Genomic DNA, 23,374 nt, shown 5'->3' on the forward strand with positions numbered 1-23,374 from the left:
CTTTTTTTCAATCCTGTTAGCATGAAACCGTTTAGAGACAACAGAAATGATGACAAACCTTGTCAATTTGTATCTCATACCTCACAACAGAACTGTGACAGGCAGGGGATGCACTAAGCAAAAGAAGCAAGTTGCTGGATTTGAGGAAGTTTTTAACATTTTTAAGACACAAAGAGACCATTTAATGGTTGCAAAAACTTATTTAATGATCCCTCCCACCCTCTCTATTTCCAAGAAATAGACTGACTGGGAGCCGGAGAGACTTCAGTACTCTCTTTTTGTCAAGAAGTTTGTGTCTTGCCTATTTTACCTCAATTCCCAGGGAGGAGGAGAGCCGGGGAATATCTATTAAGAGATTGTCCCCTCAGGAAGAGATGCCGTGTGCTAGGCAAGTTATGTAACATATTATTTCATCTAATTGTCACAACACCCTGTAAGGAAGGTATTATTACCCATGTTATAACTTTGAGGAAAATAAAAGCTCAGAAAGGTCACACAGCTAGTGAACAGCATGAATCATGGGCTGAGATTCAAACCCAGCTCCAGCTGATTTCAAAGTATGTATGTGGTCTTTCTTCTCCATGACTCTGCCTGGAGGAGATTTCCAAAGCGAATGCTGGGAGTGTTTTCATTAAAATGAATTTTGCTTTATTATTAAAGACTTTTCAGTACCCTTTGGTGGAATTAGCAGTTCTCAAGGATCTCATAACCGAATCTGGGAGTCAGTGATGTAGAGACTAATAGAATGGATCCAGGAGCAGTTAAATGGCATAACCTGCTCCTCTCAACAATAAATGAGAATAAGATCATCTCCACATAGTGCTAGGATGCTCATATGAATTTGAAACGGAAACAACTAATTGCTCCCAGATAATTGAATCTGTGATTTTTCTGTTCTTCCGAAAGGCTGGAAAAAGACGGTTGGTGAGCTGGGATCTGGATACTTCCTGGGTGGACTTTGTCCAGTTCTACATACAGATCGGTGGAGAGAGTGCTGCGTGCAACAAGCCCGACAGCAGAGAGGAGGGCATCCTTCTCCAGTACAGCAACAATGGGGGCATCCAGTGGCACCTGCTGGCGGAGATGTACTTCTCAGACTTCAGCAAACCCAGGTAACCAGCCCCAGTCTCCTTCCAGTGCGATAATAATTATTATCTCCTTGATTATTATTAGGCCTTACCATACTGATACCCCTGTTTTGCATTTTACAACTGAACCTTATTTTATTGGAAAAAAATTATTGAAAAATATGTAGATCCAATTCTTACAAATTAAATATATTTTAGATATAATACTTACAATAGAGCTATTTTGTAGATTGAAGATTCATAAGTTCATTGTTTTAAAACATTGAGTTATTTCAAGGTGACATAACTCTCCATAATATAACACAATTAGATATGCAGACAGACCAACCCAAAGCATTTCTTCTAAGGCACACGGGGGAGAGGTGGAAACCAGAGAAGAGGCAACTAGGTCTAACAAGAGTCATAACATCCAAGGAGAGAGTCAGGGATGGTGGGTGGGAGATGGAGCCTGGTGAGATTCCCCCCGTACAGTAGAAGGGGAATTGATAATGGGGCCAAACTGGTTTAAACAACAGTTTGAAACTATTCAAATTATTTTTTCCAAGTAATAGCATTGTCCATCTGGAAATTACTGAGAATTCAGTAAAGCAACTAGAGTACTATATAGACAAACAAAAATTCACTAGCTTTTTCAAATTCCAGAGATATTCCATTTTTATTTAAGGGAGTTTTTCTTTAGGGGTTATTTCATCACGTTCTCAGAGAGTTCTATGACACTAAACTGGTTAAGAAATTCTGAATTGGAAGATATCAGAAGAAGACCCCATGATGGCAAATACATAAATAAATATAAGTTTAAGAAACAATACTGAGAATCTCTGTAAAGGAAATGATAAAACTTCAAAACTTCCTTCAGAGATATAAAAGAAAACAAATAAATGGAAAATAATACAGCATCCCTGGATAGGAAAACTGAACATTGTGATATGAAGAAATCTCTTAATTTACATTTAATGCTATTCCAATCAAAATCTTAGTGGCATTTTTTGGGGGGGAGCTTTATATCTGGAAATATAAACTGGCAAAAATAGTTTAAACTTTTGACAAAATATAGAGGGATGCCCCGCACAATATTAAAACATATTGTATAAGCTACAGTATTAAAGTGGAATGATACCAGTGCATGGATAGAACAATCAAGCCAAATAGATGACCCAGAAATTGACTCAGATATCTGTACAAACATATATGAAAAAAAGACACATCAACTATCAATGATAAAGAAATGGTTATTCAATCAAATGGTGTTAGAAAAAAATGGGTAGGCTCTTGGGGAAAAGTACCTATTTAGATTATCACCTTACATCAGCAAAAACTGTTAAAGACTGGTTAAAGAGTTAAACACTTAGGTTGCTATCTGATCTTGGAAAAAGACCTGAACTTTCTAAACATAAGTTCAACGCAAGAATTAACAAAGAAAAGGACTGCTTACACAGAAATATACTACATACAGATGTAAAACTACATACACATGTAACACATATATTTCAAAGAAAACAGAAAAAAAATGAAAAGAAGGAAAGCAAACTGAGAAAATATATGCAACAAATACGAGAAATAGAGGATCAGTGTTCCTGTAAAGAGCTTATACAAATTATCAAGAAAAACACTAAGATCCCAATAGAAAAATGGGTAAAAGGAATGAGTAGATGTTACACAACAGGGAAGACATATGTTTAATAAAATGTGATTAATATCCAACCTCTGTGGCAATAAAAAAGATACCATTTTTCAACAGTCAAATGGTCATTTTTTAATGACAACACCAAGTGCTCTCTCCACATGGAGCAGCAAGACAGGTCCTCTCATGTCATCCTGCAAACCATCATGACCCTCCCAGAAAGGAATTTGGAAAAATCCAGAGCCTTAAACGTGTCCAGTTTATTTGACCTGGTAATTCCATTTCTAAGAATCTTCCCTAAATAAATAAACTGAGGTATACATAGAGCTTTATACATAAAGATTTTTCATCACAGAATTACTTATAATAAGGAAAAGTGAAATAAATACTAGCACATCTGTGTGATGAAAAATTATATAAACGGTAAAATGATCTTAAGAACTTACTTTATTGACATGAGAATGTGCTTATGATATAATGTTAAGTTTTAAACTGTAAGATACTGAATCATACATATATCTCACCTGTGTAAAAGATTACATGCTTTAATGATATACATCAAATTGTTAACAGAGGCCAACCCCATGTGGTAGCTTATGGGTGATTTATATTTCATTTTTAATGCTTATTTATGTTTTCCCCCAATAAGTAAGAACTGCCTTGAAAAAATTGTAATGCTATTTTAATGCAATAACATACAAAGGAACAGCTTTTTCTTAAGGGTTTCTTTAAAATATTATGGCCATTGTCATAGTAGTCAAAAGACACTGTTCAATGAATCAAACGCAGTTGAAATATTTGCCTCCGACAGATACAATTCCAAACGGAAAAACCAGGATCAGGACTAAACTTGCTTACAACTTTCAACCTCTTGTCTTATCTGTCTAAACTTAGAAACTTTACAAAAATACCAAGAGATCAAACAAAACATAACTTTCTCTTGTTGCTACTCGTGTTATTTTAACAGTTGCTAAGAAAAACAACGCTTTTCCTTTCCCAACGCTAAATGATTTGCTTTTATGCAGATTTGTCTATCTGGAGCTGCCAGCTGCTGCCAAGACCCCTTGCACCAGTTTCCGCTGGTGGCAGCCTGTGTTCTCAGGGGAGGGCTATGACCAGTGGGCAGTCGATGACATCATCATTCTGTCCGAGAAGCAAAAACAAATCATCCCAGTTGTCAACCCAACTTTACCCCAGGTACTTCCCATTATGTCTGAACTCCAAGAAGACATAGAATGGTAAAAGAGGATGGGATCAAATAACTACTCACTCCCCCAAAGATTTAGTGCTTGACACTTGAACATGTAGTTTAGTTTTCTGTGTTTGCACTTAACTTTTTTACCTCTCTATGCTACTAGTTCATAGATTATTTTGATGTTAAAAAAACGAAACAAAAAACAAGACTAGAAAGTTTGGCCAAGTCATTAAATATGATTATTAGTGTGTTTATGAAATGATTAGATACACAGTGGCAAAATATATTCAGTTGTTAAATAATCAGGAGAAAAAGTTCATGGCAGTTTAAAAAACAAAAAAAATGTTTTAGAGAGTCTGCTGTATTTTCCTAGAAATACAAGTAGTACATGGCCCTGCATGTCATGAACTGAAAATTCCTTTCTTGTTTTCAAAGCTACCAAATTGCCTTTCTGTGTTGTTTGTGTTGTTCCTATTAGAACTTTTATGAGAAGCCGGCTTTTGATTACCCTATGAATCAAATGAGTGTGTGGTTGATGTTGGCTAACGAAGGAATGGTTAAAAATGAAACTTTCTGCTCTGCCACGCCATCAGCCATGGTGTTTGGAAAATCAGATGGGGATCGATTTGCAGTAACTCGAGATTTGACGCTGAAGCCTGGATATGTGCTGCAGTTTAAGGTATTTATGCACAAACTTCTTGCAGGTTAAGGAGCAGCCATCTTCCAGATTTATAAATGAAATTCACAAAGAACACAAAATATTCATATTCTAGTAAAGTAGGGACTCATCTGAACAAAGTTGCCAACAATCTTAGAATGGCAAAGCTTTTTAGCTCTACCCATAAGGGAAACAGCTTGTCAGTTTTTAATGAGCCCCAGGAGTTGTGGCTATGTCATTGTATTTCTTTAAGGGCTCATGGAACGCTACCAGAATTAAAAAGAAAGATGACTTTGAGGATTTCAATCTGATTGTGACTTAATAAATCCCACGCTTCTGTATGGTAATGGAAAAGTTCTCCTTTTCAGCTTACCAGTGCTTTTTGGACTCATGAGTAATTTTATGTTTTTACTATGGGGTTTTCAAACAATTTCTCTTCCTTTGATTGAGTAAATTTTTACTTTAATTTTCATTGTTCTCTTAAAAGCTGCTTGTTTTCTGTGCTGTGATAACATGTCAATATGTATAACAAGTATTTACTTTGACAAGCTCTTTTTTCAGAACCCTAATCAAAATTTCATTGTGTTTGTAATAAAATCCCATTGGTGAATTCTGGGGTTGAAAGTAATGCAGTTTCAATGAGCCGGCACAACTACATGGTCCTTGCATAATGGCAGGATGCAGATGCTAAATAAGTTACAAATGGAATTATTAAAGAGATCAGATGTTTACAGGAAGCTCTTCAAATATAATTTCCAGAGGTCTGTAAACAAGTCAGTCATAAATAAGATGATTAGTGAAGTGTTGTCCTTCTCTGTTTAGATTTTGATGCTAAATTGCCATGGAAAGAACACTCATAACAGTATATGACTCTATATTAATTTGTTGGTATTGCCTAAAATGGGAACAAAATAACACCAGTAGCAAATACATTGCCAGAATAATATGCTCTTTCTCATCTTGCATGTTTTCTAATTAATTAGTCACAAAATCATGATAGTGTGTAAGTGTTGAACTCTGCAAGGTGGTATTCTGAAGTTTAGAAATCTAAATAGAGAAAACATTACTAAATGTTTCAAGTACTTAAACAACCAGCAACAATGCATAATGCCTAAGAAAAGTCTCAATTCTCGAATCACACCAGCAGAAAACTGTTGATTTGTGGCTATCAGTTGATAATAGATATGTAATATGAGTGATTTGGGGATTGATAATTAATGTATATTTGGGATCTGTAATAAGAACTTGGTGTTATTTTTACAAAAGGCACGGTGCTGGTAAAGTTTTTGTGACTGCCTGCCATGTGTCAACACTAAGCTCTAGGAATAGAGAGATGAGAAATATAGCCCAAGCCCTTAAGGAGCTCAGAAACTAGCAAGTGAGCCAGAAAAGTGAACAGTTGCATTACAGTCGCTGGAGTGCTGTGGTAGAGAGAGCCTCTGATACTATAGGAGTACCTGACATAGTTCCTAGCATGTGGCAGGTGCTCCAAAATTATCTGCTGGTTGAATAAATGGATGGATGGATGGATGAGTTGAAATTGGAAGTTTCTGGAAATACAGAGACTTAGCCAGTTGAAAAGTGGAGAGGGTGGGGGGATTCTAGTTAGAGGGAACAGAATGTGCAAATATGTGAAAATACATGAAAGTGCAAGTGAGAATGGAAATGTCAGAAATTTAAGGAGTTTGGAGTATTTGCCACAGAAGTAAGAGATGAGGTTTGTCCTAAAGGGCTTTATGTGATACTCTAAGTCACTTGGATATTAACCCAAGAGCGATGAGTCATGGAAGATGTTTAATACATTGAATGTAAAAATCAGACCTGTGTTTTAGAAAGATCATTCTGTTGACTTAACAGGAGGGGAAACTGGAATCAACAAGTACATTCATTCATTTATTCAGCAAATATTTGTAAAGCATCTACTATGTTCCGGGCTCAGTTCTAGGCTATGAGAATAACTAGGAATAGAGAGTTTGACTAGGGTGGTGTAGGATAATTACTATTTTGTAAAAGGTTGTCAAGTTAGCCTCAGTAATAAAATAAGTTTTAATCTGAGACCTGTGAAAAGTGAAGGAGGGAGTCATGCAGCGAGCACTCCAGGCACAGAGAACAAAAACGACAAAAGCCTTGAAGTAGGAGTGTGCTTGGAAAAGTTCAAGAAACCAGAAGGATGCCACTGTGACTAGAGCAAAGTGAGGAAGGGGAGACAGGTAGAAAAAAATAAGATCAGACTTTGACTTCTGCTCTAAATAAAATGGCTAGCAGAAGAGTGACATACTCTGACTTAGGCTTTTAAAGAATCACTCCAGGGCTTCCCTGGTGGCGCAGTGGTTGAGAGTCCGCCTGCCGATGCAGGGGACACGGGTTCGAGCCCCGGTCCGGGAAGATCCCACATGCCGCGGAGTGGCTGGGCCCGTGAGCCATGGCCGCTGAGACTGCGCGTCCGGAACTTGTGCTCCGCAACAGGAGAGGCCACAACAGTGAGAGGCCTGTGTACCGCAAAAAAAATAAAAAAGAATCACTCCAGTGACTGTGTTGCGAGTACACTGGCAGAGCCAAAGGCAGAGATAGAAAGACTGGCTGGGCAACTATTGTGGTGATCCCAATAATAGATGATGGGAACTTGGACCTGTGGGATAGCAGAGGAGGCAGAGAGAAGTACTCAGATTGTCGGGCATATGTTGAGTAAAGTGAGGATGCTAGAGCAGTCATCAAAGTAAGAAATGAGGAGGCCAGATTAAGGTGAAGCCTGGGATTATGAGATAAATGGATGGGTCTGACAGATGTTAAAGGTGAGTAGTCTACAGGTTTGGGTGACCTATTGGGTGATAAAATGGATTCTAGAATGACTCCCACATTTCTACCTCCAGTCACTGAAATTGCAAATATAGGATTTAGGGATGCCTGTGGATTGCTGAAGGGCAGATGTACAGGAAGTAGTTATGTACATTGTGCAGAGAACCTGAGAGCGACCATATCTGGGAGTCATAGGGATTCAGAAGGAATCTGAAATTATGATTGTGAATGAGATTAGGACGCAAGTATGAAGTAAAAAGATAAGAAAACCAAGAACTGCATTCTAGAAGACATCAACAGTTAAGAGGCAGGTCAATTAAAAAAAAAATCACAAAGATGTCACAGAACTGAAAGTTCCATCGACTTGCTTACTTTAGAAACAGTGGCAGTGATAATAAGTCTAAGACAAAAAGCTAAATAACTATGTGTGCCCAGTGTGGATGCTGTCACCACGTGCCAACCGAAGACTGTGCTTACTAACTGGTAATATAATAAAAGGGTTTGTGTTACAAAAGGTAATCAGGCATCTGACAGGGTCAAGTCTTTATTTTCTTGACATTTAACTATGTAAACTTGGAGAAATGAATCACAATAAAATTGCTATTGGCCACATTTTTAAATCCTTCTGAGAGACGCTTTCTAGCTCTGAGCATGGAATTAAGGAAAATATGGAGTCTTCTTTTTTGAAAGACTGGCTCAAGCTACCTTATAGTCACAAAGATGAGCTGGTTGGCCCTTGAACTCTGACCCAATGTTATTTGCCTATGGGCCTACCTTTCCTGCGTCCTTTATTTTTTGGTCATGATTATGTTCTTTTGAGTTCTTCAATTTTTTTCTTTAAAATTTGACTATTCTTAGTTATAAAGTCTTTACAATAAAATTCTATGGTGGCACCAACCAACAAATGAAATAAGATATGAACAGATCATTTATATAAGATAGCATGTAATTAAATACCAGGAAAAGAGTCTGACATTTACAATTATCAAAAAATATAAACTAGGGGCTTCCCTGGTGGCGCAGTGGTTGAGAGTCCGCCTGCCGATGCAGGGGACACGGGTTCATGCCCCGGTCCGGGAAGATCCCACATGCCGCGGAGTGGCTAGGCCCGTGAGCCATGGCCGCTGACCCTGCGCGTCCAGAGCCTGTGCTCTGCAACAGGAGAGGCCACAGCAGTGAGAGGCCCGTGTACCGCAAAAAAAGAAAAAAAAAAAAAAAAATATATATATATATATATATATATATATATATAAACTAAAACAGTAATACAATCATTTATTAATTTAGAAAGAAACTGTCTAAAATTATAATAATATTGAGTGCTGTGTAAAACTGATTCATTTGAACCCAGGTGATTCAAAATGAACACATATAAATAGGAAATTCAAAGTGTTTCTGCATTTTGATTCAGTAATACTACTTCTGGGTATTGAATGCTTCTTTATAAAGTTTAGAAGAGAAAACAAGAATAAAAATGGTTGTGCTAGGGCATTGGGATTTAGGTTGCATGTTTTTATAATTTTTTTTAGAATATTGTTAATCCTGTGATGACAATCATCTACACAAGTACACAGAAGAGTAATAGTTTTATTTCTGGATTGTGTTGCTTATTTGATGCTGTGACAAGAACTTAGCTCTTTCATCTAAGCTGAGAATGATTTCTTACTGAGCTTTTGTAAGAAACCAGAGTAAAATTGCTTGTTCCACTGAAAGCAGAGGACAGCTTCAGTAACCTTCATGTTCTGAAGAGGACAGCCCTTTATCGTCTGCTTCCCTCTGTTTATACCCTCTGTCTGGGAAAGCAAAAAAAAGCAGTTTCTTGGCTTCTTATCTTTTGTCCAAGACTCCAGTCCCATCTGTGCTTCTCTCTTCCCTTCTATAATCTCAAGAAATCCACAAAATGGGCAACTGGTCCCGCTTTCTATTGAAAATCCCCTATTGCTTGCCTATACAGAGATTTCCAGAACCTTTGAAAGGGTCTTGGTTGGAATTGAGTTGCCCGTGTCTTATCATTGTAAATTTAGTGCAAACTCAGTAGAAAGAGCCCTGATGGCTGTAGCACCTAATTTGTTAAATGATGACTTGAAACCAAAAGCTTGTATAATTTTGTCTTTCCTTTTAACAGCTAAACATTGGGTGTGCCAATCAATTCAGCAGCGCTGCCCCAGTTCTTCTTCAGTACTCTCACGATGCTGGGATGTCCTGGTTTCTGGTGAAAGAAGGCTGTTACCCAGCTTCTGCAGGCAAAGGATGTGAAGGAAACTCCAGAGAACTGAGTGAGCCCACCCTGTATCACACAGGGGACTTTGAAGAATGGACGAGAATCACCATTGTTATTCCAAGGTCTCTTGCATCCAGGTAAAGTGACCATTCTTATTATGTGCCATAGTTGCCATTTCTGAGGACCATATATTTATCTCAGTATCTTCATCTCATTTATCTCAATAACCTAAGAGAATTCATAAACTCTAGCTGTAAGGACTCTTGAGGAAATGACGCTCATACTTGTGAAAAAGTTCACTCGCTCGCTCATCCATTCATTCATTCAACAAATATTTATTGAGCCACCCTACCTGTGCCAAGTTCTGTTCTGGGCACTGGATTACAGCCCTGAACAAAAGATGTTTAAAAGCTAAGGGAGTTATAAGGCATTATCGTATCAGACTTTCACTATATAGAGATTTGTGATAATGTAATGCCTCCTTAAATAGACAATTTGAGATATCTTACAATATAAAAGATCCCTTTAAATGACCATTAAGATAAATAATTAAATCAATAGGGGAAAAGATTTAAAATCAATTGACAGAAGAATGAGATAAATGGATCAAGAACTTGAAGCAAATTGGTTTCAGTAATAGGGCAACAAATTTAACTCTTAGCTTCCTGGCAGCTAGGACATAGTGTGGGAGGTCAGGGGATAGGGTCATTTGGTTCTCACTGTTGGGTAAAAAGAAAGAAAATGCATGTATTCTGATAATATATATCAGATATATATATCTTTTATTTCTACATTCAGTATTCTAGAATACCTTTATAGTACGTATATGTATCTTTGTGTCAGGTAGAGTAGGTAACATGAAAATCAGTGTTTTAACTCTGTAATTTTTCAAAAGATGAAGCATTCTTCAAGTAGACACTTCTTAATTGAATCCTAGAACATAACATTCAATTGTGACTCAGTCAAAGCATTTCTGTGCAGAGCTTAGATGGTATAAGACTACTGGCACTGCTGGTGATGTAAATTAATATATGGTTGATATACTCATTAGTGCCATTCATCAATATTTCCAGCTTACTTCCTTCCTGGAATATGGTAGGATTATACTTTCCCCACACCCTTTAAAGTTTGGCATTGCCAGGACTTCCTTGGTGGCGCAGTGGTTAAGAATCTGCCTGCCAATGCAGGGGACATGGGTTTGAGCCCTGGTCTGGGAAGATCCCACATACCATGGAGCAACTAAGCCCACGAGCCACAACTACTGAGCCTGCGTGCCGCAGCTACTGAAGCCTGTGCGCCTAGAGCCCGTACTCCACAACAAGGGAAGCCACCGCGATGAGAAGCCCATGCGTCACAACGAAGAGTAGCCCCCGCTCGCCGCAACCAGAGAAAAAGCTCGCGCACAGCAACGAAGACCCAGTGCAGCCAAAAATCAATAAATAAATAGATAAATAAATGAATAAATTTATATAAAAAATAAAGTTTGGCGTTGCCTAATGAAATGTGAGTGGAAATTAAACATATGACTTTCAGAGTTCATGTGCATTTTGCTATCTTCTCTGCTTCATGAAAGCCTCTTTTGAGATGAAGCTTACATCAGTCTGGGTCCTTGAGTGTCTACAATCAACAGACTTTCTTACAACCTATACTGGACATTATAGCATAAGCAAAAAATAAACTTTTGTTGGGTTAAGCCGCTGAGATTAGGGGCTGCATGTTACCCTGGCAACCTATCTCATCCTGACTGATACAGTGATAAAAGCTAGAAAATCTATAGGAGTGGCTTACTTCTAATGTCTGTAGAGACCATTCTGTCTATAATCTTTCACCTAATTGATCACCAAATTTGCATCTAGCTGGGTATGCTGCTTGTGTTCATCTGCCTCCCTCAGTACTTAGATGTGCATACCTCCAAAAATTACACCTTAGACTTTGGTACACAGACTTCCCAAATGGGTAAGAAGTATGGTCAGGATGTATAAGTTTGTGTGGTAATCTACTAAACTTTGGAACATAATGTTTAAATGCCAGCTGTTCCAAGAAATGGTTTATCAGTCAGTGGATCCAAGTCAACTTATAAGTAATTTTTTGTCTTTACATGCCAGTGTACTTCGTTATGTATCAAAGAGGGACTCAAATGATTTGATGTGTATGTGGCAGAGTTGATGAGTTGACCTTCTTTAGTGAAATTTAATAATTTGACTTGCATTCTGCTTTAGTCAGGACACAGGCCCAGTTACTATAACAGAGAAACAAATACAAATGCTTAACAAGACTTAAACTAGTTAGAAATCCATTCTTTCTTGCATAGTGTCCACAGGTGAGGACTTCAGAGTTTACAGAGTGTCTCTGCCATTCTGAACACACAACTTCTATCTCTGGATCCAAGGCAGCTATTCCAGACCATGTCATCTCTTAACCAGTGGAAGGCAAAAAGATCAGAAATGCATAGACGCATTACTTTTTAAAAATCATCTTTATTCCTTTTTCATATTCCTCAGTACAGCCTAGGATAATATTTGTACAGTTACCTATTGCTATGCAACATCCCTCTCCAAAACTTAGTGGCTTAAGACAACAGTGGTTTATTATTTCTCATGATTTTATGGAATTGGCTGGGTATTTCTTCTGCTGGTCTCTCCTAAGCTTTATAATGTAGCTGCATTCAATTGGTAGCTTGATTAGTGTCTGGGATTAGTAGGACTTTTCTCTCTAAGTGGTCCTCATCCCAGTATCCGTCCCAGTATTCATAACAGTTTCCACAGTTAGGTGGTTCCAAGAGAACAAAAGTAGAAGCTGCAGGACCCTGTCTTCTTTGCCACATCCTAGTGGTCAAAGCAAGTCACAAGGCCAGTCCAGATTCAGAGGGTGAGAAAGCAGACTCCCCTTTTTGATAAGAAGTGCAGGGAAGTCTTGTAGAAGAAGATTTAGTATGATCCATTGGGGGTCATTATTGTAACAACCTACCATATTTTGTCCTAGCCCTAATGACTCACATGTCTCCCCCAGGCAGATGTACTCACTTTCCTCCCAAAACCCCCAAACGCTCATCTCATCACAGCATCAGGTACTAAGTCACTGATTTCATGATTTCTATCAAGTCAGAGTTCCCTGGATATGGCTCCTCTTGACCCATTGACCTATGACCTAAAGAAACAAGTTATCCACCCCACCCATTACCCAACATACAACAGTGAGACAATGACAAGATACACACAATAGACACCCCAACTCAAAAAAAGAGTAAAGAATGGGAATCACATAGCAACCACTGGCTCATAGGGATTCTGAAAGCTAGCAAGATTGTTGTTACTAGGGTTCCCTCCTCCAGGAGCAATGTCCAGGATAAGAAAGTTTTCTTGATTGAGATAATTCTGCTCCCTACGAGTGGCTCCCTAATCTGTTGTTCTTCTCAGCTGTTGGTTCTACCCTCTAGGCTTCATCCTCTGAGACATCTGTCCATAAGAACATATCTGTGTTTGCAGCTAAATAGCCCTTTCATCCTGCTTGCTGCCCATTTCAAGCTAGGTATGTAAAGTACAGCCCTTGTAATTCTCTCCTCCACCACTGCCTGCCTCTTCCCCATGCTTTTCTGAAACTGTGACCCAACCACATCTCTTCCAAATAGACAAGTGTAGCATGCCATGAAGCCGGAGTGCATCAAGGGCTGCATCTTTGCTGCAATGACTAGGAGACCAGGATGCTGGAAGACATCACTGTGAAAGTAGCCAATAGAATCAGGAGACAAGGAACACACCTCTGGTGCAATACTCCAGAGCCAGATAATACAAAGTTGAATCTGAAACTGCAGTTTGTTTGACGCTGAGTGGAAACACCCGCTCGGTAAAGCCACATCTGAGAAATAAAAAAAGGTTGTCCTTAACATCACAAAGTGAGCCAAAATTTTGAGGCTCCCAATTTATCAATATTTTCTTGGACCTCAGCTTTTGGAAGAAGAAATCTTGTTCATTAGCATCTGGCTTCGTGGTTCATTTGAATACCGTCCAGCTTGCTGGTGGATGGCATTTGTGATGGAGAGCTCTCTGCTACAGAATAGTAAATATGTTTCTACTTCAACCCAAGTAAATGAGCTGTTGTTGTTTCTTCTGCAATATGTTAAACTCAGATATCTCCAAATGCAGTGTTGGAAAGCTGAGAATTCTAAGTGTGAAAATTGTTAAAGTTTGGACCTATTTTGCCACAAGGCAACATGCTTGTAATAGTTACTAAAACATTGCTCTTTGACGAATATTTCGAAGCTGATTTTCTCAAAGGAGCAGTTTGTGCTCATGTTAAGTCTCTTGGTTCTTGCTTACAGAGGAGAGACACTGGTGGTGGTAAATATGTGCTGGTACCTCCCTCCTGACTGTCTCCCCAGCCACACAGCATCCCCCTCAGCTTGCTCTAGGCTCCCTGTGCAGAATGCAAGAAGTCGATGTCTCTGGAAAGGGCTAGAAACACCGTTGCTTACTATGCTGCAGAATGTCTCCTCCACCACCACCTATCACAGGACAAGCAGGTGCACATGCACCTTCCTGGTTTGAGAGACAGATGCAACACCCCTCTGAAGTGTGGGGGTGGAAGGGAGAGGGGTAGAAACTGGTTCTCCTGGTCACTCAGGCATCCTTTGAACAAAGGTGGCAGTTGGGGAAGAGAACAAAGAGAGAGTCTTACCTTTTATCTCTTCCTTATCTAGAACATGCAGGGCAAAGGAGAAGTTTTGTTCAATGATATGAATAGTCGAATTGCACTCTGGTTTATTTCTAGTTAAATTACATAAGATTAAATTCTGTCTTTTCCTCAATCATCACGTCCTATAACACCTTCCCAGAGTTTCCTGACTGTCAGGTCAAAGACCTCTAAGACTCATGCTCTCCTGGCTCTATGTCCTTCTTAATGGTGATAGTTATCAGAGTTGCACGTTTACATTTCTTTGTGCAGGGGTTTGATTAAATGTGTCTTCTCATTTGACTGTGGGCATCGTAAAGGTAGGAACCATGCAGGAATTCTGCTCCCCATCATGTGCCCAGCCCTGGCACCGCCTGGCATGTTATAGGCACTTGTAAATGCTGGTTGAATGAAGAATAAGGAACAGCAACAGGTGATTAGCTAATTGAAGACCTCCCTTTCTAAAATGTTTTCCAAAATAAATTCAGTGCTGCTCAGCAAGAAATCATTGTTCTGCATTCTGCTGTGTCTCCTTGAAAAGATATGAATAGCACATGTACACATGTGCACACACACATTCATAATATTAATCATTTTAAAGCTACATCTCCTCTATTTAAAAAAAAAAAGATTAACTATGTGGAATCTAGACATGCTATTAGCTAACTTCGGCCTACTTATTTCCTCCCTTCTTCCGATGGTCTATGATTATGTTTTTCTGTAAATTCCTTACTAGTTCTTCCTCTTCTTCAGGCAGCCCTAAGGTTGCTAAATTACTTGTGCTCATTTCCAAGCTTGTGCTCCTAAGAGAACAGAAAAGCAGTAGGCATCAGGAACCAGGCATAACTTGGAGAAATGGAGATAAAGCAAAGCTTGCTTATGTCATGATCAGTGAAATCTTTGTTGCTTTGATTTGTACCTTCCAACTAAAAGCCAACTAACAAAGATTAAAAGAAGGAAAAGGTGCCATCTCTTGCCCTTTCACTCTGAAATATGGGCTTCCAGCTAGGACTCTCAGCTATAATTCACCATGTTCTGGACACCCTATTAATCAAATGATTAGTCATTTTGCTTTTTTAAAACTTTATTTAAATATGGATGCCTTAATACTGAGCTCCTGAAGTCTTTTGCCTTCTCAAGTATCTAACAGCCTACTCTGTTTCTTGGGTGTATAGCAGCCTTAGAATCTACAAACAAGGGTGCCTCATCTCTCTGGCCAGACCAGACCTTGATTATTTTATTTTTATAATGACAACTACAGGACCCCAAGAATCAGAGATGAGTCAAAGGGCTTTACTTACCCTTCACTCCCTATCGAATTACCAAAGCTTCTAGAATTCTACCTACAGTTGGGATTCTTCAACTTTCTGAATGCTTCTGGGGCTCAGTCTGAACTTGCCTCTTCCATGAAACAGAACAGTTGATAGAGAGATGCCCTCATCTTGCCCAGGTGAGAGAGCCTAGGTGAAGAAAAGAAATTATTCTTACCCCTTTTTTCACTTTCCATGTGGCGGAAATCATAGATCCATGTTTCTCTGGGTTCTATTTATATTATAGAAACGTAAAAGAAAAGGCAAGTATGACTTCTAATTAAAGAAGACTTCTATCAGGGAATTGGTATGTTTTCCTCTTTTATCATAGATATGCAGCTTATCTTCTGGAAGGGGCATAGAGGGCTTACCATTTTCTTATGAGCAATTGGCAAAAGATGCTGTTCATCAATTCCATTTATTTCCTTTGAAAGGAAAAATATCTTCACAGGCTAAATAATGTTACAACTTTATTGGGAGGAATTTTCCCAAAGCCCATGAGTTTTTTCTTTTCCTTTCTGTTTTTGCTCTGTTTTTCTAATCTTCAATTCAATTGTCTTTTTGCCTTAAAAAATAAGACCAATATATTTTGAATTATTTCCAAAGTAAATAAAAGATGTGTTCACCTTCCTCTTGACACAATGAAGAATGTGTTAAGACTTGCATTAGTTAAAACCTAGAAAACAACATCGTTAGTTACATTTGCAAATTTGCTAAAAGTAGGTAACTTAAAATAATGAAAAAAAGCCAGGGTTATGATTCAGTGTTGCCAAATTACCAAAGCTATTTGAAGAGCCAGAAAGAAATGCATTCTGATACTGCTGTATTATTTTCACAATAATAGAGGGGAAAAGGAACCTTTGTCTACAGTTATCTTTGACAATCTTCATTAATCTTTAAGATTTTTTATTCTTGTTTACTAAGAAACTGAATTCACTCAAAAGTCTATAAATATTGGCAGCAGAATTAACTGGTATCCAGATAACCTAATCCATCTTCCCTCTTTAATGTTAGTAGAACTGAGAAGGAAGAGGTGTTTTCTTGGTATGAAATTATAGATGTGTGTGGATTTCCATATATTTGAAAAGAAAAGAGATGTGTTGAAGGGATTGGAAAGGTTAGAAAGGAACTGGGACAAGTTTTAGTTTGGCAACCTCACAACTGTTGTGGGGAAAATAGGACTGGGCAGTAGCCCAGGCCACTGGTGTTCCAGGGTTTTGAAGCACTGGGACCAGGTCCCTCTTTTGTTTGTTGGCAGTTACCAGTGTTCATTGGCAGCCCAGCTGGTTGCTAAGAGTTTATAGAATGAGCATCTTGGAGATTTGAAGGTAAGAAGAAGAGGCAACAGGTGGGAATAGAGCTGTCAGTACGAACTGGATCTGTCCTCCCGGAATCATGAGAATGGCAAATAGCCAGAGTCCTCTCATTTGTCCTAACAAAGACCATTCTGTTTGATGGTTTCAAAGATTCCCAAATAGCCTCTTAAAATGTACAAGCAAAAACCTATATAATATGTTTCTGGCCATCAGAATCTTCTTTATCTGATTTTCCTGATATTGAAATATTTATGCTGAAGAAAAAAATCAAGAAGTTTTGAGAAAGATCTGAGAAACACCGTATGAAGGTGAAGTGACCAATCAAGTGAATGTGACTTCCAAATAAATATTAAATCTCTCTTGAGTTTTTCTGAAACATTCTGTATTTCAGTGCTTTGCTATGAGATACTGGTACAAGAAACACCTGTGCTGTTTCTCCCAACAGTAAGACCAGATTCCGATGGATCCAAGAGAGCAGCTCACAGAAGAATGTGCCTCCCTTTGGTTTGGATGGCGTGTACATATCAGAGCCTTGTCCCAGTTACTGCAGTGGCCATGGGGACTGCGTTTCAGGGGTGTGTTTCTGCGACCTGGGGTATACCGGTAAGGCTGCAGACATGTCTGATGATTTGTTTGTAAAATATTCGTCTCTAGTTACTATATTTCATGTCACTTCTTCCAAGGAAATAGATTCTGAGTTTATTCTTCTTTAAGTCCTAATTGTAGGAATTTGTAACCCAGGCAAATGAGGTGCTGAGATATTTTGTAGTTTTGAACTGCCTAAGAAGGAAACGCATGACAACACAAATTTCATTCCTAAAGTATATTTATTTATTATTAATAGTAAAAATAATTAACATCGCTTGAGTCCGTACTTCATGCCAGGCACTATAGTAGGTGTTTTTATTTCACCTCATTTAATTCTAGCAATAAATAACCCTATAGTGTAGTACTGTTATTGTCCCTGTTTACACTTGAGGAAACTGAGACACAGAGAGGTACAGTAACTCTCCCAAGGTCACAAAGCTAGGAGCTGCTGGAGCTGGGCTTCAAACCCTGGCAGCCGAGCTCTTAACCACTTGGCTGCCTGTGCTTTTTACATTGCTTTTATACAAAATGTAATTGTATACATTTAAAGTAAAAATCAACTTATGAAATGATAAACCCAAGACTGCCAAAAGAGAACTTTACAAGAGAAGTATTTTCTGACCACAGTCACCCTTGGATGTTGCTACAAGCAAAATAAAAAGGAAGCTGAGATTAAAGAGTAAAATTGGAGAAAATATTATAAGCTCCGAAGTCTTTTTATAGAATTTTTCCTGGAGGGAACTTCAAAGGATCCTTCCCAGCTTTTCAGTGCTCTGCCCTTCATCTGGTGCGTGACCAAAGACAAACATATGTTGTTGCAGGCCTTCTGTAGAGAGTGCTGTCACTCGTGGTTTCAGGGTGTTTCTTTTAAATCTGGGATTAACTCCCCTTATTGATCCACTAATACAAAGAACAAATGAACCAATTTTGTTGTGGACAAAATCTATTTCTCAGTTTACACAAATCCTCTGAGTAACAAGAATCATGGAAATGTGTGGTTCCTGATGTCTCTCTGTTTAAAAATTTAAAATTATAGGAGCAGAATAGTGTTTTTGATGTTAGAAGTGATGGCTGTATTTCAGACAGATGATTGGGAGATTCAGATTTTGATGTGGTTTCTTTCCCCTAACACCTGTGGCAATGCTTCTTTTGCCCATGCACTGAATGTAACTTCCAATGTCTCATGATTTTAACAAAACCTCTCTCCTGTGTATTTCTTTTCTCGGAAGCCACACAAGGAACCTGTGTGTCTGTTGTCCCTAACCACAGTGAGATGTTCGATAGGTTTGAGGGGAAGCTCAGTCCGTTGTGGTACAAGATAACCGGAGGCCAGATTGGAACGGGCTGTGGAACACTTAACGATGGCAAGTCTCTGTACTTCAGTGGCCCCGGAAAAAGGGAAGCAAGGACCATCCCTCTGGACACCAGGAATATCAGGTGAATAGTTAATTGGTATACTTCTCCATGAACATAGTACTTACCGTGCCATGTGTTCTAACCTACAACACTCTGTTCTGTTATTGAGGGTTTACATAGTAATGTTTCTCTATATAGATTCTGATATATAAAAATAAGGCATAACTTTATAATAAAATAGGCAGTTTCTGCAAAACTTATACTCCAATTCATTAATCAACGTACAGTCATCACCAAGGCCTGTGTGTCTAATATATGTCAGCTTGGTTTTCTAAAGTTCTGTGTTATTATGAAAACTATTTGGTATTAATTTTAATATATGCCAGGAGAAACAAAGAATTTTTTTCAACTTTAAATTCTGTGTCCAAAAATGTCATGACCCCCATTTATCTAAGTTTATTTGTATTCACTTATTGAAAACTGTTCCAGAAATTTAAAATACCTACACTGACACCTACTGGTAAAATAAATAAATGCTTAGTTTTAAGGGCAAATGAAATAGTAGCACACCTAAAATAAAACTGTGCCTTTTTATTTTTAGTCAAACTATTTTAGAATTGGAAGAAAGGAAACCAAAGAAATGTTTGAAACTTTTAGACCTTCTTCTCACTAAAATCTGGGGTTCTGTGTCATAGTTTTTCTGCCTTCGATCTCTTTCCCTTCCTTCTGAGTCCTTGTCACAGAGGTGTGCCTGCCATGTAAGTTGGTTTACTGTGGGCTGAGGCATGGTTTACATCACACTGAGTGAGTGTCAGTTGTGAAAAATTAAACCATCTGAGTCTAAATCAGTAATACAGGTAACTATCTGGCCCTAAACAAATACAGCATTCTACTTTTTTTTTTTTTTTTTTTAACAATTTTTGTTGTTGTTGTTGGCTACATTGGGTCTTCGTTGCTGTGTGCGGGCTTTCTCTAGTTGTGGCGAGCAGGGGCTACTCTTCGTTGCGGTGCGCGGGCTTCTCACTGTGGTGGCTTCTCTTGTTGCGGAACACGGGCTGTATGCACACGGGCTTCGTAGTAGCAGCACGCAGGCTCAGTAGTTGTGGCACGTGGGCCCTAGAGCACGCGGGCTTCAGTAGTTGCGGCGCGTGGGCTCAGTATTTGCGGCACCTGGGCTCTAGGGCGCGCGGGCTTCAGTAGTTGTGGCACGCGGGCTCAGTACTTGTGCCTCGCGGGCTGTAGAGCGCAGGCTCAGTAGTTGTGGCGCACAGACTTAGTTGCTCCGCAGCATGTGGGATCTTCCTGGACCAGGGATTGAACCCGTGTCCCCTGCATTGGCAGGCAGATTCTTAACCACTGCACCACCAGGGAGGTCCCAGCATTCAACTTTTTAATGTTAGATTTTTCCTCCTGAGTTTCCAAGGATAGTATCATCTCAATTTAAAGGAATTCCCATTTCAGTGATTTCATTAAATCATATCAGACTGTCACAATGAAGTGGAATTAAACTGTTTCCTTTTGTTTCAGTAATTATTCCAGAATAAAATTAATGGTCATATTAATTAACTTTTTCAAATGGTTACAGAATTAACTTACTATATAATCTTTGTAGTTTCTGTTTGTCATATGCCCTTCGAATTTAAAAGTAGTACCTAAGAATTATAGGAGTTTTACTTTTTAATGTGTCAAAATACAAAGGGCTAAATCTCTTCTGAGCTCATCTATTTGTAAGTAAACTGAAGTGTTTTGGGATTTTTTCCCCCAGACTCGTTCAGTTTTATATACAAATTGGAAGCAAAACTTCAGGAATTACCTGCATCAAACCACGAGCTAGAAATGAAGGTAAGCTGCTATATTTCCATAGAAATTACAGTTACTACTAGCAAATTAGTTCTTTCTCCTCCCAAAGTTTGGCCGGGATTTTGTAAACTAATACACTACCTTAGATCATTCCTTCTCTTCTCTCCTCTATCAGTGAGTGGGTAACTACATAGAGCCTTGGTCTCTAAGATTCCTCATCCAGATCCTTAAGCCTGTAAACAGGGAAACCTGTTCCTTTATAACTTTACACGGGAGGAAACGAAATTGCAGAGACTCTTACATTCAGCACGGTTTAGGTCTAGGAACTTGTTTGCATAGGGTATTGCTGAATGCGGATCATACTCTGCTTCCCGCCCGTAAGCATCCTGAGGGTACTAGAATCCTTTGGTGGAAGGAGCAGTTCTTGTAGTAATAAACATGAACTTTTACTGAGTACCTACTATATGCAAGGCACTGTACCAAGTGTTTTATCTGTTAATGCATTTAATCCTCCCCATACCTCTTTGCCATAGGTACTATTATTTGTCCTATTTTACACATGTAGAAGCTGAGGCACAGAGAGGTCAAGTAACTTACCCAAGATCATTCAGTCAGTAAGTAGATAAGCGGGGAGTCAAACCACTCATGCTGGCTCTAGAGCCTATGCCTTAACCACCATGCACATTGCCTTTCTCCTTGCCCGGAACTCTCCTCTCTCTAGGCATCCATACCATCTTCTGCCTCCATGATTCAGTGCTGAAAGAAATTCATAAGGCTTGAAACATACATAGATGGCCTTCAGTTGCTCTACAGATATGACGGATTCCTTAAGGGACCCCGCATATGAGTTGGTTCCTGGTACAAAATCCATGAGCTTCTCAGATAGGTTTTCCTCCAAACACTGACCTCGTAAATAGTATATGAAGAATTTTGCAGCTTCTAAGTTTGTTATTCTCTCAGGCATGACTATGTAAAACATATTGGCTTAAACACTATAGTACCTGTTAGTCAATAGAGCTACCAATAGCTCTGTTCATCAATTCTAAATGTCCTTGGCCATATCATCACTGAAAGCTTCCATGACTTTTTCTAAGTATCTCAGTACTTTTAGTCTAGTAATTATCCAGATAATCTGTTTACTGAAGCAGCAGTCTAGAAACTTATATAGACTATTTTGCATTTCCTAATCTCTTGACAAACATTTATTAAGAATCTGCTCTAAGCTAGACACAGTTCTAGGTGGCACCGATACAGTGTCACTGAAAGACGGATGCATCAGTCATGATGAGCTAGGTTATGCTGCAGTAACAAACAACCCTTAAATCTCTGTGGGTTAAAACAAAAAGGATTTGTCCTTTGTGCTGCATTTTCCTCATGGGTCATCTGAGGTCCTCATTCCAGCACCCAGGATAATGAAACAGCTGCTGGGGAGCTTCTGGATGTTGCCAGCCACGTGGCAGAAGGAAAGAGAGTGTGTGGTAAAGGGGACAAGACATGCAGACTACCACATGCCAGGATGGGAAGAACTAGTGGGGCAATGATGAGCATAGCAGACAGAAGCCCTGCCCTTAAGGGAACTTACCTTCTAGTAAGAGGAGTCAGAAAATCAACGGTAACGAAAAGAAATAAGCAAGATGTTAGATTGATGGGCTAGACAGAAATAAATAAGCTGATGAGATGGAAAGTAAACTTATGCAGGGGCAGATGCAGATTTCGATAGAATGGTCTGGGAGGGCCCTCACTGAGGAAGTGACATTTAAATTGAAATCTAAAGGGTGAAAAGGAGCCAGCACAGGAGGAGCTCAGGGGAGGTTTTCCAGTCAGAAGAAACAGCAAAGGCCACGAGGTGGAAAAGAATTGTGGTATTGGAGGAACAGAAAGAAAGCCAAGTGGCCTGGGGCATGTGAAGGTCGAGGAGTGCTTGGGGGCGAGGGGCAGGGGCCCAGTCAGGCAGGACCTTGCTGGTCGTGGTAGGGAGGTGGGGTCGGAATCCACTGTCGTCAGGGAAACCAATTGGAGGCTTTTAGGTCAGGTAGTGACGTAATCTGATTTAAGTTTTTACAGGATCACCCTGCGGAAGCAATATGTAGTTCAAAGCAAAGGAGTATTTCTAGAGCACATTCTCCGCCCACACAGAGACAGGAGCTTTGAGGGATGCAAAGGTAGATGGGGTCCTGTCCCAGGACATTGCTAGCTGATTGGAGAGGTAGAGCACTTTAATGTTGTCCTTGACCCTTGTAATAAAATTATTATTTAAAAATAGTTTGTGGTTGGCACAGTGTAGCAACTGTGTGCATGTGCATATGTGCATGACTCTTTTGAAAATTACAAATCCGTACCCCTATTTGTATATGAGAAAAAAAGACCAACTCTGGCCAGAGTACAGTGGGAAGCATCCACTTGCTGACCTGAAGCTCTGCTCTATACTTAACCTCTGATTACAAATGCTCTTGTCTGCCCTGTTGGGCTTATTCCCTTAGGATTCCTTTAAGAACACAACTTTTTCTGGACCACTCTGAGCCATTTTCTTGAACTCACTGCTGCCTGTGTAATTTACATCCCACAAGCATTTCTCAGTCTTTTATTGAAAAGTGGTTGTTAAAATGTAAATCTGCCTAAATCCTTGAACAAATCTCTTCTAGTGATGAAAGTCACAATTTTTTACATACTCAAGCTGAAGCCTCAATTTACATATTTGGAATTAAAATCAAAATTAGGCTATCTTCAATAAGACTGGGAAGATTGTAGATGAAATTG

The 23,374-nt window shown here is 39.1% G+C and overlaps 1 protein-coding gene across 5 annotated transcripts in view; it reads left to right on the plus strand.

The window, feature by feature from the left end:
- Positions 1–23,374, plus strand: part of RELN (reelin) — a 697,060-nt gene that overhangs the window by 584,812 nt on the left and 88,874 nt on the right. For all 5 annotated transcript variants that reach the window (XM_079932058.1, XM_079932060.1, XM_079932059.1 and 2 more), the window contains 7 exons: positions 907–1,112; positions 3,735–3,906; positions 4,383–4,583; positions 9,484–9,716; positions 17,319–17,476; positions 18,691–18,898; positions 20,583–20,659. In XM_079932058.1, coding sequence (XP_079788184.1) covers positions 907–1,112; positions 3,735–3,906; positions 4,383–4,583; positions 9,484–9,716; positions 17,319–17,476; positions 18,691–18,898; positions 20,583–20,659 — 1,255 coding nt within the window. The remainder of the gene's footprint in view (positions 1–906; positions 1,113–3,734; positions 3,907–4,382; positions 4,584–9,483; positions 9,717–17,318; positions 17,477–18,690; positions 18,899–20,582; positions 20,660–23,374) is intronic.

Source organism: Stenella coeruleoalba (genome assembly GCF_951394435.1).
Source record: "Stenella coeruleoalba genome assembly, chromosome: 9".
NCBI lineage: Eukaryota > Metazoa > Chordata > Mammalia > Artiodactyla > Delphinidae > Stenella > Stenella coeruleoalba.